The sequence below is a fragment of the Carcharodon carcharias genome, chromosome 1, assembly GCF_017639515.1.
Source record: "Carcharodon carcharias isolate sCarCar2 chromosome 1, sCarCar2.pri, whole genome shotgun sequence".
Classification (NCBI taxonomy): Eukaryota; Metazoa; Chordata; class Chondrichthyes; order Lamniformes; family Lamnidae; genus Carcharodon; species Carcharodon carcharias.
In genome coordinates, this window is record NC_054467.1 from 8,999,634 (window position 1) to 9,019,910 (window position 20,277).

The following is a 20,277-nucleotide window of genomic DNA, read 5'->3' on the forward strand; positions in this document are numbered from 1 at the left end:
TGGAACTCTCTCCCACAAAATGCGGTAAACTGGACATTTCAAGACAGATTTTTGTATTAGGCAATATGGAACAAAGGCAGGTAAATGGATTTGAGGTGTAGGTCAACCAAGTTGAACTGAATGGTAGTACAGGATTGAGGGGCTGAACGGCCTATTCCTGTTCTGATGTGAATGCAATTTTCTGTGCAATTACTCTGGAGAGGCTTTGTTTAATTCTGCTTTTATGTCAGCATTAACATCAATCACATCTAAAGATGTACTCAAGGTTCTTGATAGACAAGAGCTTTCAGAAATAATTAAGTCACCAACATTAAATCTTTAAATTCAGGTTTAAGCTGCAGCTGATTTCGGAAAAGCTTTATGTCTAGTGTGGATTGTAAAAAGATTGATGAAGTAAAGCCAACCCTGGATAATACAATGGAATTTTGGTCTTTTGACAAGTTCTAGACTTCTGCCATTGCTCAGGCATAGATAAAGAGCCATTGTTAAACTTAACCTGTGGATTCCTGGGACAATACTCAAAAAGGTGCTGCGTGAACACGCTCTCCGTGACTTTTACGGATCCAATGGAGGCGGCAGAATAGGATGGGACTCAGGATTGCAAAAGGCATGACTTCAAACGAGGATTTGTAGGCGTTCCGAATTTTGTCCAGGTGGGGTGGGGTGGGATGGGAAGTGGTGATGGTAGTTGTGGGTGTGTGGAGCCTGAGTAGGCAACAGTCAAATCTGATGCTCTGTTTGAGCAAGCTGACCATTCATGGGTCAGGGTGGTGGATCGAACTTGCATTGCTCACTCATGTTGCTGTGGCGCCAAGAGCGTCAACATTAGCATGCATTTCTGTAGCACCTTTAACATAGTAAAACGTCCCAAAGGTGCATCAACATCCTGGGGGTTACCATTGACCAGGAACCGAACTGGACTTGCCATATAAATAGCGTGGCTTCAAGAGCAGTCAGAGGCCAGGAATCATGCGATAAGTAACTCATCACCTGACTCATCCAGCATCTACAAGGTACAAGTCAGGAGTGTGATGGAATACTCCCCACTTGCCTGGATGAGTGCAGCTCCCACAACACTCAAGAAGCTCGACACCATTCAGGTCAAAGCAGCCGATCCACAAAGATTCACTCCCTCCACCACCAATGCATAATGGCAGCAGAGTGTACCATCTACAAGGTGAACTCACCAAGGATCCTTAGGCAGCACTTTCCAAACCCACCACCACTACCATCTAGAAGCACAAAGGGCAGCAGACACATGGGAACACCAACACCCTGAAGTTCCCTTACAAGCCTCTCACCATCCTGACTTGGAAATATATCGCCGTTCTTTCACTGTCGCTGGGTCAAAATCCAGGAACTCCCACCCTAACGGCACTGTGGGTGTACCTACACCACATGGAATGCAGCGGTTCAAGAAGGCAGCTCACCAACATCTTCTCAAGGGCAATTAGGGAGGGACAATAAATGCTGGCCCAGCCAGTGATACCCACATCCCATAAATTAATTCTTTTTAAAAAGGAGCGTAATCAAACAAAAAGGAGATATTTGGACAGGTGACCAAAAGCTTGGTCAAAAAGCTAGACTTTAAAGGAGTGTCTTAGAGGAGTGAGTCGGCACTATTTCAAAAAAGAGGAACAGGGGAGTTCTGCCTGGTGTCCTGGGCCCATTTTATTCCTCAACCACCATCACGAGAACAGATTATCTGCTCATTATCACTCTGCTATGTGTGGGAGCTTGCTGTGCACAAACTGGCTGCCATGTTTCCCGACATTACAGCAGCGATTACACTTGAAAAGTACTTCATTGGCTGTAAAGTGCTTGGGGACAGCCTGAGGTCATGATTACAGGCACTATATAAATGCAGACTGTTTCTCTTTGATTTTGAACAGCACAATTTAATCTGGAATCCTCATTTTCCCAGGACATTTGTGAAACATTTCACGCTTAATCTCTACACGAGTAAGTGTTCGCTCTTGCATGTGTGCATTTCAACTGATCATCCTGATGAAAGCAGGAGACCAGTGGGAAAACTCAACACAGCCCAACACCTGCTGTTGTAGGGGATGACTTGGGTGGAGTTGCACACTGTTCAGCAAATGCCAAAACTCAACTGTGCGTAACAGTTAGGAACTAAATGATGTGCCACAGCTAGATTGGTTGTGTTCAGCTTCCTCAAGAGGGAAGAGTTGGAGAGCAGGTCAGAGGCTGGGAATTGTGTGGCGAGTAACTCACCTCCTGACTCCCCAAAGCCTGTCCACCATCTACAAGGCACAAGTCAGGAGTGTGATGGAATACTCTCCACTTGCCTGGATGAGTGCAGCGCCAACAACACTCAAGAAGCTTGACACCATCCAGGACAAAGCAGCCCTGCTTGATTCGCATCTCTTCTGCAAACATTCATTCCCTCCACAACTGAGGAACATTGGAGCAGTGTGTACCATCTACAAGATGCACTGCAAAAACTCACCAAGGCTCCTTGGACAGCCCCTTCCAAACCCACAACAACTATCATCTAGGAGGACAAGGGCAGAAGCTATATGGGAACACCACCACCTGGAAGTTCCCCTCCAAGGCACTCACCATCCTGACTTGGAAATATAATCGCCATTACTTCACTGTCGCTGGGTCAAAATCCTGGAACTCCCTTCCTAACAGCACTGTGGGTGTACCTACACCACATGGACTGCAGCAGTTCAAGAAGGCAGCTCACCACCACCTTCTCAAGGGCAATTAGAGCTGGGCAATAAATGCTGGCCCAGCCAGTGAAACCCACATGTCTTGAATGAATAAAATAAAATGCTTTCGTGCAATCACCACCCTGTTACAGCAGCCTCCACAATCAAACATACAGAGGGCATTATAGTGCTACTCACATTATTACTGGAAAATAGCTAGGGAGAAATCTCATCCAGTCCCAAATAACAGACAAAATTTATCATTTCTTTATTTCTTTCATCCAAACATATTTCTGTTTTAAAGATAAAACTTCAATAAAAATAGCATTAATCTCCCCCCTCTAGGTGTATTTTCTTCGCATCACATTCAGTCTGTCAAATAAGGCCAGTTTTGCCATGGTTTTGCTAATTCTTTACATTCTGTCATTGACATTGTTAATGCACTTTATACAGAAGAGTGGATTTGGATTGAGTTATAGGTGAACGCAGCATGGCTCAGGCAATTTGTGGCAACTTCTACTTGTAATTACACTTGGGTTGAGGGAATTGCTGGATCTTATTATAAGGTCTACTAATTATTTCTACTAGGCCTCTGCTGATTTCAAGTCAAGGGAGAATTTTTTTTAAGACGTTAACACAGGCCCAACCCACGTTAATTATATATTAATACTGTTTGATTGCATACAAGTGGTGAGCATTAAATAGGGATCCACTTGAACTCCTATAGACACTGGCTAAATCTGAGGTTGCTGGGTTAGGAGGTGTATGCTTGTAATGTGAAAGTCTGTAAATAAATATAAAAGTGCTTAAAGATTGGCTCCAGTTCTAACTCGATGGTAAGGAAGCTTCCCGAACAACGGACAATCCATAAAAGCTCCTGGCACAGATTTGGGAACAAGCAGCACCTCGTTTTTGGGTGAAGCAGATTGACCCAAAATCCATTTAAATAAGCATTCATTTGCTCTGAACCAGAAAATTCAAGAGGGCTAATCTGTCAACTCAGGATGAAGTATCAGCAGATAATGAGCCAAAAATCTGCCTTCGGGAAGAGCTCTTACGGAATGGAATAGAATCTTGGAAATTCGGATGTGGGCATCACTGGCTGGGCCAGCATTTATTGCCCATCCCTTGTTGCCCTTGAGAAAGTAGTGGTGAGCTGCCTTCTTGAACCGCTGCAGTCCTTGTGATGTAGGTACACCCACAGTGCTGTTAGGAACAGACTTCCAAGATTTTGACCCAGCGACAGTGAAGGAACTGCAACATATTCCCAAGTCAGGATGTCAGTTTGGCCGGGTGGTTAACAGTGAGGTTGAGTGTCTTGGGCTACAGGAAGATATAGATGGGATGGTCAAATGGGCAAGTAAGTGGCAGATGGAATTTAACCCTGGAAAGTGAGAGGTGATACACTTTGGAAGGAGTAACTTGACAAGGAAGTATTTAATGAACGGCATGGCACTAGGAATTCTAAGGAAGAAAGGGACCTTGGCGTGTATGTCCATAGATCTCTGAAGGCGGACGGGCATGTTAGTGGGGTACTGAAAAAGGCATATGGGACACTTATCTTTATCAATCAAGGCACAGATTATAAAAGTATGGGGTGCCATGTTAGAGTTGTATAGAACCTTGGTGAGGCCACAGCTGGAGTACTGTGTGCAGTTCTGGTTGTCACATTATAGGAAGGATGAGATTGCACTGGAGGGTGTGCAGAGGAGATTCACCAGGATGTTGCCTGGGATGAAACATTTAAGTTATGAAGAGAGGTTGGATATACTTGGGTTGTTTTCGTTGGAGCAGAGAAAACTGAAGGGCGACCTGATCGAGGTGTACAAGATTATGAGGGGCATGGACAGGGTGGATAGGGAGCATCTGTTCCCCTTAGTTGAAGGGTCAGTCACAAGGGGTCATAAGTTCAAGGTGAGGGGCAAGAGGTTTAGGGTGGATGTGAGGAAAAACTTTTTTACCCAGAGGGTGTTGACGGTCCGGAATGCGCTGCCTGGGAGGGTGGTGGAGGGTGGGTTGCCTCAAATCCCTTAAGAAGTACCTGGATGAGCACTTGACACGTCATAACATTCAAGGCTATGGGCCAAGTGCTGGTAAATGGGATTAGGTAGGTAGGTCAGGTGTTTCTCACGTGTCGGTGCAGACTCGATGAGCTGAAGGACCTCTTCTGCACTGTGATTCTGTGAGTGACTTGAAAGGGAACTTCCAGGTGGTGGTGATCCCATCTATCTGCTGCCCTTGCCCTTCTAGATAGTAGCGATCATGAGTTTGGAAGGTGCTGTCTAAGGAGCCTTGGTGAACCCCTGCAGTGCATCTTGTAGATGGTACACACTGCTGCTACTGTGCGTTGGTGGTGGTGGGAGTAAGTGTTTGTGGATGTGGTGCCAATCAAGCGGACTGCTTTGTCCTGGACGGTGTCAAGCTTCTTGAGTGTTGTGGGAGCTGCACTGATCCAGGCAAGTGGGGAGTATTCCAAAACACTCCTGATTTGCGTCTTGTAGATGGTGGACAGGCTTTGGGGAGTCAGGAGGTGAGTTACTCATCGTATGATTCCTAGCCTCTGACCTAGGCACAGTATCTATATGGCTAGTCCAGTTCAGTTTGTGGTCAATGGTAACCTCCAGGATGTTGATAGTGGGGGATTCAGTGATGGTAATGCCATTGAACATCAAGGGGTGATGGTGGATTCTCTCTTGTTGGAGATGGTCATTGCCTGGCACTTGTGTGGTGCGAATGTTGCTTGCCACTTGTCAGCCCAAGCCTGGATATTGTCCAGGTCTTGCTGCATTTGGACATGGGACTGCTTCAATATCTGAGGAGTCGCGAATGGTGCTGAACATTGTGCAATCATCAGCGAACATCCCCATTTCTGAGCTTATGATGGAAGGAAGGTCATTGGTGAAGCAGCTGAAGATGGTTGGGCCATTCTTCGGTTCCATATTTTTTTAATTCTCAATCTTACATAGGAACAGGAGACAACTATCAAGCCCTTTGAGTCTGTGCCACCATTCTGTTAGAACATGGGAACTGAAGTAAATGGAGGAAAGATGGAGTTAATTCCTCAAGTCAGCACAACTGTAGAACCAGCCCCATATTGCTTTTGACCATCTTTCCTCACCCACAATACTAATAATCATTATATTTATCCATTCTGGAGATAGTGATAAGTCTCCCGTTTTTAGAAAAAGAAATCACTGTTTGGAAAGGGGGGTTTTAAACTTAAAAGGTCAACAGGGCTGCTTCATAGAAAAAAACTGGAACAATCCTTGATAGCTCTTCAGTGCAGAAGGGCTACTATCCTCGTTAGCAAGTTGGCAACAACCCGAGTGAATTCATCAGGGGCGCTCAGAACCTCGGCTACCAGAGAAAATCTGTAAACGCACAGCTGCGTTTGCAACTAAACTCAAATCATGAGCTTCATGGAATTCAACAGCTAACAAACTCGGGCAGATTTAGTGCAACTTACAGGATTTTATTTTCTTCAGTGTCTAAATTTTCACAGGAAGCTGTTCCCCCCAGTGTCTAAAAATCCAATAAATCTCAGAATCATACTGCACAAAAGGAAGCTATTCGACCCATCGTTCCTGTGCTTTGAATAGAGCTAAGCTAACCATCTGCTCTTTTTTTCCCCTCCTCTCAAATAAAACAGGAGCGCAACTTAGTGTAACAGCTACTAATTTTCCCCCCACAAGTCCACTGGTTCCCAATTTATTCATCAAGAGCAATATTCGCTGCCATCAGTAAAACATCATCTTCTTTTCTATATTTAATTTTGTGTGTAAAGAACACAACTTCAACCTTAGCTCGGGTGAAAAACAGAGAGTTATTTTATTACAGTACTGAACGCTCCATAAAATGACTCATTCCAAACCCGGTCAGAGTGACTTGTTTTTGTACACTCCCTCCCGTTCTTCGCTGCAGTACTGAACGGTACAAAGACTTTTGAGCTGCTGTTAAGGCAAACCTGAGGCGTGCATTCTTTGTGAATGAATCCGGGCTGTTAGTAATAATGGAAAGCAGGCACCAGCGTTAACAGCCTGGACGATGTCTGCCGCCGCTTCACCTACCTTTTGAACGCTTGTGGCTGCCAGTTTTGAAGCGGGAGAGGCCCTGAAAAACACAAGAGAAGTCACGGTCAGGAGCTACTGGCGAGGGACAAGAACGGCGACGACAAAATAAATCCACGTCCGCAAACTCAAATCGGTAATAAATCCGCATCTGGAGTCCATCTAACGAGGAGGGGGTTGAGTTGTTTTGCAAACATCCCATTTATAACAAAAAACAGGATCGGACAACAAGATGAGGTCCCAACTTTGCGGCTCCTCGACTTTTGAGATATGTCCGAGCTCCATCACGGTATTTAAAAAAAAAAATAGACTGGCATTTCTGCAGCAGCATTCACCACCTCAAGATGTCCCAAAGTGCTCCACAGCCTTTTCTCTGTGGGACATGCACAGCCAATTTACACTGCAAACTCCCACAAACAAACAACAACGCGACATAGGCCCAATCTGTCCCGGTGATGTTAGCTGCAGAGTAAACATTGCCTTGGACACTGGTGGTGGTGGTGGGGGGAACCTGCCTTGCAGTTCTTTGCTGTGCTGCAACGAGACTCTTATTAGAAGCTGAAGTCCCAGCTGAGGAAAGCGCATTTCCCCACCATAGAGAAGGGTGAGGAGATCAAACTGAAAGTTTACGTTACTTCATATCATAGTTTTGTGGGTGAGTTTCAAAGCCACAGTGAGGTGGAGCCTGCAAACTGGTTAGTGTCAGCTATTGTGGACAAAAGCTTTCTCCACAATGACAAGTATTTGTGGTCTGACAACATTTTGGACTGACAGTACCTCATCGGTTGGGGCATTCCGGAATGATCAATCATAGTTAACTCCTTAAAATTAAAACGTTCGGTTATTTTTTTTTGGAGGCTTTTGCCAACGTGTGTCAATCACAGGGTGTTGGGGCGAATAGCAAAGGTGCCTTTAATCAGGAGCCACTTGGATTTAATGGAAAAATTAAATCACATGCTGCAAATTTAGCCACGGTGATGCCATTTTTCGTGAATTAGATTTTATGCGAAAAATTTAAGATAAACCTAAGCCCCTCCCCCCCACTAAGACTCTCCAGTTGCCTGTCTGCAGGGGGCAAAATTGCGCACCCTCCGACAGTCGATAGGCCTGTTAAAGGCCATTAGCCAGGTAAATCGACCAGAATTTGGCGCTGCCCTCGCAAACCTCACGGTTGTCGGGCAGGCGAAAAGGCCGAGCGACCTTTACGTTTTTTGGGAAACCTCATCCCATGGGCGGGATGAGGTTTTCCCGAAGCTTTCGCGAATGAAATAAAAACTTATTCTGAAATTTTTTTTAAAAAAAACACGTCCCACCTCACGTGACACGGTCACACGAGGGCTCATTGTTTCATTAAATTTTTTTTATTGCGTTTATTTATTTTCTTAAAAAGCTCCTCAGTCTCCCTGAGGCAGCTCCGCGCCACAGGGTCGGGTCCGGCGCTCTTTCCTGCTCGTGCGCGAAAGTGCACTGGACCCGACCTTCCCTCCTCCTCCTCCTCCTCCCCCCCCCCACCCCACCCCTCCCCGCACAGGTAGCGCTCGGCGGTACCACTCGCAATCCACGCAGGGCGGGCCTTAATTGGCCCCGCCCAGGTGAAATCGCGGCACGGAGCCGATTGTGGGCGGTGGGCACCCCCCCCACCCAACCCCCGCCTGGAAAGTGCGGGCCTACATTTCTAAAATACATGTCTAACTACCTTACGATGTAGAATTCGGCTGCACAGCGAGTGGCCATTCGGCCCATCATGCCTGGGCCAGCTCTTTGAAGGAGCTACCCAATTAGTCCCGCTCCTTCAGTTCTAACCCCACAGTGTCAGTATGTTTTGAGAACCTGCAAGTGGGAATCTTTCCAATTGGTAACACGACCTGCGTTTTGCTGCGAAAATTTTATTTAGAGAATAAGGCAAAATACAAACCAAGGTCTCAGCAAGGATAACTCACTTTTATTTTTTTTTAAAAGGAACGCTCAGAAAAATTGTAATTAATAAGGCAGAGAATGTGACCAGACTTGATGGTTAGAAATGAGTCAACGATGAGACCCCACACCCCAACCAACATCAAACAAGTGCTCCTGGAGGATATTCAGTCAGGGCATTTTTGTGGGTGAAAATTCGATTGGGATGATGGTTTTGACGGACAGATAGAGGTCATAGATTGAAGAGACTTAGGGTGTAGTTTAGTTATGCGGATAACCCACTCATGTCCAAAATACCATCACCATTTTAGCCTTGTAATTAATTGGTGTGTCCAAATTACTGACGTATCTGGGTGCAATTGTAGAGGGAAGCCTAGATCATGGTCCCCTTTCACACCAACGGAATTGAAATCATTTTTCTTTTGTGCTGTGATTGTTTACAGGTGAAGCACAGGAAACCTGCGTTGCTCTAGAGTGCGTCTGTGGGCCATCAGAAGCAATATCGAGAGAATATGCAGTAAGCCGACATTGAATGGCATTTCGGCTCTTCACTCAGACAAGTTAAATTGTTTGAAATCCAAAGGAATTTTGTTGGGCAGCTCATTCACATTTATGCAAAGGTTAAGATGTACGACTCATGGAGGAGGCACAACCTCCATCAGCTGAACACCGGGGAAGGTTGACATCATCATTTTGGGCTGTTACCATAAATCTCTGTTCCTTTGCTCCTCAGTCCAAACCTTTGCATGACCACTCACTGAGGCTAAGCCTGAAATCCAGTTTAACCCATAATGCAGCTTCCAATCCTACGCTGTATCTGGTAACGAGACAACTTACTTCTATCTCAGCAACATTGCCTGCCTCTGCTCCTAGGAACACAGGAACAGGAGGTGGCCATCTAACCCTTTGAGTTTGTTCCACCACCATTCAATGAGATCATGAATGATCTGCGGCCTAACCCCATTTACTCACCTTTGTTCCATGTCCCTCAATACCTTTGGCTGACAAAATCTATCCAATTCAGATTCAGATTCAAGATTAACATCAATTGCTGTTTGCGGAAGAGTGTTCCAAACTTCTAGCAGCCCCTGCAGGAAGAAACGTTTCCCAAATTCGCTCCTGAAAGGTCTGGCTCTGTGTTCCTGAATACGTCCCCTAGTCTTAGGCTCCCCAGCTAGTGGAATAGTTTCTCTAATTTTAGCCTAACTGTTCCCCTTAATATCTTGACAACTTCAATCAAATCACCCCTTAATCTTCTAAAATTCTAGGAAATATAACCCGAGTTTGTATTATCTCTCTTTGCAGCTTAACCCTTGGAGCCTGCACTCCGGCTAACGCAAATATATCCTCCTAAAGATGCTGTGCCTAGGACTGCTCACTGCTCTAGCCCTGGCCTAACCAGGGCTTTGTAAAAATGCCCTCTGAACAAGGGCAATTAGGGATGGGCAACAAATGCTGACCTAGTCAGTGACGCCTACATCCCACAAATAAATAACAAAAAAAATTGGTTCTCAAAATGTCCGATGATCAAGGAACAGAAAACAGAAGAAACAGAATTTTGATCTACACAGCCAGAACAGTAGATACAATTGAGGGAAAATGCTGCTTAATTAATATGGTGCTCTAGCCAGACCACATCTGGAATATTTGGTCCAGATGTGAACATGGGACACATTCCAGCTCTAGAAGGGGTAGAGTCAAAAACCACAATGCTCAGCTCCACCATGAGAATTTTGAGTATTGAAAAACAGACGTGAGAAACTTTGAACAAGGCATGGGAGAGATGGCTCACATAAAGAGATACAGGATAGTGAAGCAGAACTAAAGCCTGGACTGTAGGACAATGGGACTCAAGTTCAAACTGGAACGAGGCAAGTTCAGGACTGGTGTGAAGAAGGTCCTTGAAAAGATCGATCAACAGGTACAATAGACTCTCAGTTAGGATAAAGGAAGCAAAAAAAAAAAACAACCCTCTAAACTCTAGGATGGTTTTGGGAAACAGTTGTATTCTGGTTCATAACTGGATGAATGATTCATGTCGTAGGCTCTCTTCAACCAAATCCAATGCTGGACAATGGGCAAGGAAAAAACAGCTTAATATCTGCATTTATATAGCATGTTTGATGATCTAAGATGCTTCAAAGGAACGCTTATCAAACAAAAGTTGAGAGCGAGGCAGGTAATCGAAAGCTTCATCAAAGGTTTTTAATAAGTATCTTCAAAAGGAGGAAAAGTGAGGTAAGGAGGAAATTCCAGAGCTTAGGACCAAGATGGACGCAGGCACAGCTGTCCATGGTGGAGTGAAGAAAATTAGGGATTCCAGACTAGGAAAAGTGTAGAGATCGGAGAGTAGGTGCAGGGGATTACCAAGATAGGAAACAGGTGAGGCCATGGAGGGGGAGAAAACAATACTCTCCTCACAACCCATCACGTGAACCGTAAGGAAAGAAAAAGCACAGGCGTGTGTTTTGGAAGGAAGCCTGTATCTGGAACTGCTTAGAAAAAGCATACGGTCACCTGAGGATTCAAACCACAAGAGACAGCTTGCAGTGTCAACTGAACATCCTGATGATTCTGCACCCTTTTCCATCCTCTGACTCTTTCATTGTTTGTGATAGAGCAACAATATTAGGAATTGTAGCTACGCACCCAACCTTTAAGAGAGTTGAAAAGACTAGTTGAAGGAAAAAGACAACAGCTCCATGTCAGAAGAGATCAACCAGCCTCTCGTTTTTAAAAAGATACCACAAAACCTCAGGAAATGACACAAAATTACACTGATTTTTTTTTTTACATACAGGAACAGGGCATTGGTCCCACCAGGTCTATGCTGGTGTTAATGATATAAATGAGCCTCCTCCCACCCTACATCACCTCACCCTTTCAGCATACCCTTCTAATTCTTTCTCCTTCAGATGCTTATCTAGTTTCCCCTTAAACAAGTAAAAACTGAAGCTAGCTTTAAGACAACCAACCGCAGATTTAAAATCAGCGGAGGTGCCAAAAAGGTTTTTTCTGTGGTTGAAAGACTCAACAAAAAGAGAAAGCTGACATATCTGGAAATGTCAAGTCACTTCACAGTTGTCTTAGCCTTGTAGTAAACATGGCTGTGTTGGCTAGTTCTCCATCCACAGTGGGGTATGCTCCTGGCAAAGGTTCGAGAGATCACAAGATAAGAGAAACCACATATATAATTCTATGTCTTTCAGAAAAGCAAGACGATTTCAGGTGGTTAACAGTCCTGACGTGTGTTTTTGGTTCTCGCCCTGGCACAGGAAACATTTCAAGCATTCCTTCGACAAACATGGTCAAACACATTGAGTCTCCTCAAGTCCTTTTGTTGGAGAGAGTGTAACTTTTTTTTTCAAATGCTCTGCATTCTTTTAAACAAATCACAAACTGTGTGTCATAGGATTTCAAATTACAGTGCGTTAAATCTTTGGAACCGTGCTCAGAATTCATTATTTTCCAATTCTAGGTCTTTTAACAGCCTTAGGAGCCAACTTTCTGGATTAGTACTAGAGGGAATCATGGAATGATGCAACACAGAAGGAGGCCATTCAACCCATCATGCCTGTGCCAACTCTTTGAAAGAGCTATTCATTCATCCCCATTACCCTGCACTTTTCCCCATAAACCTGCATTTTTTTTCTCTTCAAGTATTTATCCAAGTCTCTGGCGAAAGTTACTACTGAATCGGCTTTCACAATTCTCTAAGGCAGTGCATTCCAAGTCACAACAATTCGCCATGCAAAAACAATTATTTTCTCACGTTGCCTCTGCTTCTTTTGACCATCGTCATGAATCTGTGCCATCTGGTTTACTCACTTTTCTGTCACTGGAAACATTGTTTTCTTTATTTAGTCTATCAAAACCATTCAGGGTTTTAAAGGGCCTTTTTATCAAACATCCTCCTGTCCTTCTCTGCCCTAAGGAGGACAATCCCAGCTTCTCCAGTCTCTCCACATAAATGAAGTCTGTCATCTGTGGTGGCATTCGAGTAAATCCCCTCTGCATCCCCCTCCAAGACTTTAACATTGTTCCTAAAGCTTGGTACTCAGGTTTGAACGCCATGCACCGGTTGAGGTCTAACTGGTGTTTTGCAGAAGGTTAGTATAACTTTGTGCTTTTGTACTCAATGCCTCGACGAATGAAGCCAAGGGTGCCATAAGCTTTCTCAACACGTGCTGACACAGAAGGATTTGCAGACATACAGCCCAGGTCTCTCTGTGCCCGCGCCCACTTCAAAACAGTTCATATTGCATCTCCCCGTTCTTCCGACCAAAATCAGACATCTGGGTCACCGGTCCTGTGCCTGTGCATTTCACCGCATGGAGTCTACCCTCCCGACGCCTGTTACTACCGTTCTCATCATCCCCTCCATTTTGGAGTTTCGTGGCATCCGCAAACTTTGAAATTACGCCCTGTATGCCCAAGTCCATATATAAATAAATATGCACACATGAAAAAGATGCTCAACATTCAGCCATAAGATGGTGCTAAAACACCTGAAAAAAATGCAGGTCCTTAAAAAAAAAACCTGACTCTATATTTAAAGGGGACTCTAATTCCTTCTGGATTCTAATCAACAAGAATAGCTCATCCTTACGACGTGGAACGCGCTGCCTGAAAGGACGGTGGGAACGGACTCAATAGTAACTTTCAAAGGCAACCGGGTAAATATTTGCAAAGGAGAAATTCACAGGATGGCGGCGAAAGGAGAGCAGTGAGTGTGGAATGAATCAGATGGTTCTTACAAGCAACTGGCGCAGGCTCGGTGGGCTGAACTGCCTCCTCGTGTGCCGAGAGATGCTAGAAACCCTCTCCTCGACTCTGTACGACCTGAGGAAACCGCTGCAAAGAATGAGTGCCATCTTTCTGTTGGTGGCTCTCTTTTTAATATTAACAGCACCTTATTAAAATGTTAATTTTGCTCCAGAGTTCCAAAATGCTAAACCCAAGAATAACACCACTGTTGCTTCCCTTGCCAACCCGGCCATTGGCTGAGGTCCAAATTCTCAGAAAATCTTAAGATTAGCCTTTTGTTCAAGCAGGCATCATTGTGTAATTATGGTGGGAGCAGGGTAATGGTGGGAACAAACCTGCGCTGCCCTGGGGCCATTTCCTCCTCTGTTCAAAGGGAGGGCTGGGTGATCAGGGGCAAACCAAGTCACCCTAACATGGGGAGCAGTCTTCAAAATGGAAGGGGTTTGGGGAACAGCAGTCACATTTCCACAACTACAGTCCAGATGATTTCACTCCAAACTGCTGACGTCTGTGAAATGTGCAGCTTTCTACAGACTTGGCAATGGTTGTGAAGCAGTTTTGCTCTCACCTTCACCCGTGCATTCTCTCTCACAACGACGCGCTCCCTCTCAATCTCTCTCACACTATCACACCTACACACTCTTTTTCTCTATCACATCTACCCATTCCCGCCTCCACCCCCCCCAACCCACCCTCTCTCTCTCTGTCATGCCTACTCACACCCTCTCTTACACCATTTCCCCTACCCATTCTCTCATACACACAGTCTGGTGCCAGGACATGAAGTAAAGACCGCAGCTCTGATCCGGCCTCAGTTACAAGAGCTAACATGCACAGCAGTTCTTTTGTTGCATTATTCAGTAAACCAGAGATGAAAACACACCCTTGCCTTCCTCTCTCACATTATCCGGCCACACACACACACACACACACACACACACACACACACACACACACACACACACAAACAACACACACACACAGACACACAAACAACACACACACACACAGACACACACACAGACACACAAACAACACACAGACACAGACACAGACACACACACACACACATCAGAATGAACTGTGCACTCCTTAATTAAACATAATCTCAACTCTTACTTTCGATCCTTAAGGACAATTAGGGTTGGGAAACAAATACTGGCCTTGACAGCGTTGCCCATACCCCTTGAAAGGATTAAAAAATGATTGACCAATAGGTAGAGGAGGCAGTACAATTCAAGGACAAGGAGCAATTATAACTGAACACTCAACATTAAGGTTCTGCCAGTGATAAACCCAATTCAAACCACCAAGATGATTAGTGGAGTCCCAAGGTTGAATAACATCTCTGTAAACACCTCCATGCTACATTATTCTAGGTCACAATGCCACACATCATAAAGCAAGTTGACCAATGGCAGTTTACTTCCCTTAGTGAGGATGGTGGAACCAGAAACCAGATGAGCTCCGGCTTCCTAGTTATGCTAATCATTCTTCGAAACCTCACCCTATCCACGGATGAAGTTTTGCAAGAAAAATGCAAAGGCCGCTTAGCCTATCGGCCTGCCTGCCAGCTGTAAGGTTGGACGGGCAGTGAAAAATTCAATTTAATTAAGTTTATTAATTGGGCTTAACAGCCCTCTGAGTTGTTGGCGAGCGTGCTGCTGACTCCTGCGTGCGTCTGCCGGCTGAAATATCACACGAGAGCATGTCAGGCGCGCGTCCGCACACCGAGGTGAAAATTCAGCCCCCTCTGTGTAAAGCAAGACTTTGTTGTAATAACGACAGGAAATGCTGGAGAAAACTCAGCAGGCCTGACAGCATCTGTGGAGAGAGAAACAGAGTTAACGTTTCGAGTCCGTACGAAGAAGAGTCAAACGTTTGACTCTTCTTCGTACGGACTCGAAACGTTAACTCTGTTTCTCTCTCCACAGATGCTGTCAGGCCTGCTGAGTTTTCTCCAGCATTTTCCGTTTTTACTTCAGGTTTCCAGCATCGCCGGTACTTTGCTCTTATTCTTGTCGTACCCGCCTCAGGCAGTTCTCAGTCTACACAGGGCACCAGCGCGCAGGGTCCACGCCTATCACCCGGCATACTGTCAACCGCAGTCCATCAATACTCAGACAATAAAAAAAAGAGCTGAAGAGGAACATCAGGCATTTTGGGTTTAGCATTTAGGCGTTCGGAATGGGTGCAAGCTTGCTGAGAATATTCACCAGTTTCAGGTACCGCAAGGGAACCATGGCAGGGGGAAAAAAAAATAACTGTGCTGCGTCAGTGCCCCGTCGAGTTCTCAGGAAATGTTATTAGATAAGAAAGGGATACGAGGGCGGTGATTAACATTCCCATTTGTTTCAGTCTCGCCTGATCCCGGTGGAAAGAGTTTGTAATCCAAAAGCAATAAATTCCTCCTTTGGTGGTCATACAGAATCTGTGCTCATTAATTCCAATTTAGGCTAAAGGGAAACAAAAAGCCTGACCATACAGTAGCTGCTAGACGATTACAGTCAGGTCAAGTGCATTAACTGCGGTTTTTAAGGAGGATGTCAGCACATTCTGGTTAATTAATGGAACTGCCAGAAAAGTAGGTTGACTTAATTCTGAAGTAACATACATTGCAAGATTGCCTCCAAGCCGGCAGATACCTCAAGGCTGACAGGCTCTCCCTTCCCCTTTCAGTAGCAACCATCCTACTTAGAATTGCAGCAAACTTGCCCTGGTCAGCCATGGCTCAATGGATAGCACTCCCACATCCGAGTCAGAAGGTTGTGGGTTTAAGTCCCACTTCAGCATTTACCATTTAGTCTGGCACTTCAACGCGGTACAGAGAGTGGGACCTCTTCCACATTGAGGCAATAAAACAAAGCCCGGTCTGCGCTCTCAGGTGGGGAGATGGCGGCATAGTGGCACTGTCACCGGACTAGCGTTCCAGAGACCCAGGGTAATGCTCTGGGGACCCGGGTTCGAATCCCGCCATGGCAGGTGGTGGAATTTGAATTCAATGATATTCTGGAATTAAAAGTCTAATGGTGACCGTGAAACCATTGTCGATTGTCGAAAAAAACCCATCTGGTTCACTAATGTCCTTTAGGGAAGGAAATATGCCATCCTGGCCAGGTAATCCCATGGCAGCATTTCGAAAAGTGGGGGAGGTCCCCTGAATGTCCTGGGCAATGTTCCAAAACCACTAAAAGCACGTTTATCTTGTCATTAACAAAAATAAAAATAGACGGAAACACTCAGCAGGTCTAAGAGAGAGGAATACAGTTAACGTTTAGAGTCCGTATGACTCTTCATCAGAGCTAAGGAAAAATAGAAGTGAGGTGAAATTATAAGCTGTTTGAGGAGGGGTGGGACAGGTAGAGCTGGGTTGAGGGCCAGTGATAGGTGGAGGCAAAGAAGAGATTGCCAAAGATGTCATAGACAAAAAGGACAAAGGGGTGTTGACAGTGGTGATATTAGCTAAGGAATGTGCTCTTGGTGACATTAAAGGTAGAAAGCAGGATGAGCAAGGTACAGATAGCCCTAGTGGGGGTCGGGTGGGAAGGGATTGAAATAGGCTAAAAGGCGGAGATGAAACAATGGATGGGAATACATTTAAAAATAGGTGGGAAAAGAAAAATATAAATAATTAGAAAAAGGGGGGTCGGACAGGGGGTGGGGATGGAGGAGAGAGTTCATGATCTAAAATTGTTGAACTCAATATTCAGTCCGGAAGGCTGTAAAGTGCCTAGTCGGAAGATGAGGTGCTGTTCCTCCAGTTTGCGTTGAGCTTCACTGGAACATTGCAGCAGGCCAAGGACAGACATGTGGGCAAGAGAGCAGGGTGGAGTGTTGAAATGGCAAGCGACAGGGAGGTCTGGGTCATGCGTGCGGACAGACCGAAGGTGTTCCACAAAGCGGTCACCCAGTCTGCGTTTGGTCTCTCCAATGTAGAGGAGACCGCATTGGGAGCAGCGAATGCAGTAGACAGTATCTTGTCATTACTTCGTCACAGCTTGTGAGCTGCCACATTTCCTACAGTAAAACAGTGACTAGGCTTCAAAAAAAATACTCCAGTGGTTGTAAAACACTGAGGTTCAGATGTCATGAAAGGGACTGTGTAAATGCAAATCCGTTCTTCCTTTACCGTCTTCTGTGATTGGCCAGTTCCCATCTTTAAGTTGGTATGAAATTTAGTTCCAACACCTCCTCTGGTCTGAAACAAGTGTCATTCGAATTTACTAAAGCCTGCTGCAAAACAGCAGCAGGAGCAAGGAGCAAAGCTAAAAGCAAAACCACTAGTCAATGCTGGAAATCTGAAATAAAAACAGGAAATGCTGGAAAAGCAGGTCTGGCAGCATCTGTGGGGCGAGAAAGAGTTAACAATTCGAGCCCATTTGGCTGAAGAAGAGTCATATTGGACTCAAAATGTTAACTCTGTTTCTCTCTCCCCAGATGCTGCCAGACTTGCTGAGTTCTTCCAGCATTTTCTGCTTATATCATTATTATTTATAATAGCAGGAGCACATCTGGAATTTCGGATATCTTTCAAAATGGCAGCTTTCTTTGGATTCACTATGCCTATCCCAGTGTTCCCAGGAGAAACGACACCGAATTCAAAAGGCCATCACCCACACAGGATCGGAACGTGCTCCAAACAGGTCAAATTTCTTTCAAATTAATCGTTCCAGTGATAGAAGCACAGTCCACTAACCTTCCTACTTTTCATCTTAATTCTCACCAAATTAAGTTCCTCTGTCGGATTACACTGTTACGGCTGTCAATTTAGAATCTGAATCAATGTAAAGATCAGCATCCCAACTCAATTAAATCTGCTCTCTTAACTAGTTTTTTTTTCTTCGCTGTACAGAAGAGGATATGGCAGAGAAATATTCAGTAATGAGGGAACCACTCAGGCTGTACACTGCCATCCTTAAATCAAACTGAAGCAGCAATCTGGTCTTGTTTAAGGATTACCAATGTGGCAGCACATTCTGAGGCTCTTATGCTGCCTTATAAGGGAAAGGAAACGTATGCTTGACAAGCCACTCACTGGAATGGACAGGAGGGAGGGAGGGAGGATGCAAAGATGAAAATATTTTTCTGGTGATTGATGTCGATTGGTCACATCCTCTTCATTTTTATTGCCATTTCAGAACCCTGCTGTTAATGGGAGTCAAACAAAAGGGCACACATAACAGTGCTTTGGACGTGGACTCAAAAATTCCAGTGCTCCCTCGGTTGGCCTGCATCTCGCAGCCTCCGCCAGTGCGAGCTCACCCACAACTGCACGACTAAAGGTCCTAACTCGCTATGGGTGCCTTTCGCCCATCAGCCCCGGGCTTGCTAAACCTACACTGGCTCCAGGTGAAGTAACTCGGCTCGATTTTAGGATTTTCACCCCTGTTTTTAAACCTCCCCGTCGCCTCATCCCACCCTACTGCTGTAAGGTTGCCCAGTTCTACACCATTCTGCATTCCCCACGATTCCGGCCTCTTGCACGTCCCCCAGTTCTCACGACTCCGCTTTTAGCCTCGAGCTGCCTGGGCCCGAAGCTCTGAATCATTCAGGGCTGAGGTGAGGAGAAATTACTTCACTCGAAAGGATTGTGAATCTTTCAAGTTCTCTATCCCAGAGGGTTTGTGGACGCTACACGTTGAATACATTCAAGGCTGGGAGAGAGAGATTTTTGGTCTCTCAGGAAATTAAGGGATATGGGAAGCAGGCCAGAAAATGGCCAAAATCAGCCGTGATCATAGTGAATGTTGGAGCAGGATCACGGGGCCATATAGTCTACTCCTGCTCCTATTTCTAGTGTTCTTGTGAATTCACTACCTAAACTGCTCCACCTATAAACGCTTTGTGATATCCCGGGGTCATGAAAAGCACCATTTGGATGCAATTCGCTCTTTGTACATTCAATGCAGTCGAATGGGTGCATGATGCTCACTTTCCAGGAAATAAAGCAGATGCGAGAGGGCCCAATTTCTGGTACTGACCCCATCAGCCCACAATGCTGCCCAACTCAAAACTGGGCTGGGCACGTTTCAGGGTTTCCCTGTCGGGCACCTAACATAGTCATTACGTCTCTCGCTTACGCCAAAGAGTCGCCTAACATCTATTTGGCGCACCCCCCCCACCCCTTACAGAAAGTGGTCTGTCATGAGCAGGGCAGGAATTTGGTGCCTGGCCCACCAAATTTCGGATTCTTCAACATCTGCCAACCAGCGGCTAGCTTTTTAAAAAAGAAATCGAATGTCGTTGCCACAGAGCCAGCAGGAGCAGAAGCAAGAGACCCTGAAGCCAGAAGACGCAGGAGCAGAAGCAGGCCATTCGGCCCATCGAGCAAGAGCTCCTCCCTGCCTTTACCCCTCTCCATATGCCTTGACAGTATTCGTAATCTTTCCTTCTCCCCCCAATAAACCCCCTCCACCCCACCACGCACTGCCCACCCCCCCACTCTCGCCCAGCCACCCCTCAGTTGCTGCTACCCCCACCAGTCACGTGACTTACTCTAGGGCTGGTGTTGGGGAAGCAATAGGCTTCAGGTCAAATGCACAGGAAGGCGTACAGGATTGGGAAATTTGGCCAAAATTAAGCGACGGTTGTGGGGGGGGGGGGGGAACTTAAGGCTTAGGGCCCAATTTCATGTGAGCTTCAAGCCCGAAGACAGGTTGGAATGTGAAGGGTTTTATGCTGTTGAAAAAGGGCGGAGGAGCAGGTGGGGCAAAAGAGAAGGCCAGGGATAGGTTAGAGAGCTGGACAGATTAAATGACAAAGATGTCAGGCAACGTAAAACAAAGGGAGAGGTAATGATAGTGATAAAGGCACAAAACATTGGTCCAGAGTAGGTGCTAATAGCACAATAA

At 45.5% G+C, this 20,277-nt stretch overlaps 1 protein-coding gene across 10 annotated transcripts in view; it reads right to left on the reverse strand.

The window, feature by feature from the left end:
• Window positions 1-20,277, reverse strand: part of LOC121281498 (PDZ and LIM domain protein 5-like) — a 247,665-nt gene that overhangs the window by 94,547 nt on the left and 132,841 nt on the right. For all 10 annotated transcript variants that reach the window (XM_041194460.1, XM_041194452.1, XM_041194514.1 and 7 more), the window contains exon 4: window positions 6,746-6,788. In XM_041194460.1, the coding sequence (XP_041050394.1) occupies window positions 6,746-6,788 (43 nt within the window). The remainder of the gene's footprint in view (window positions 1-6,745; window positions 6,789-20,277) is intronic.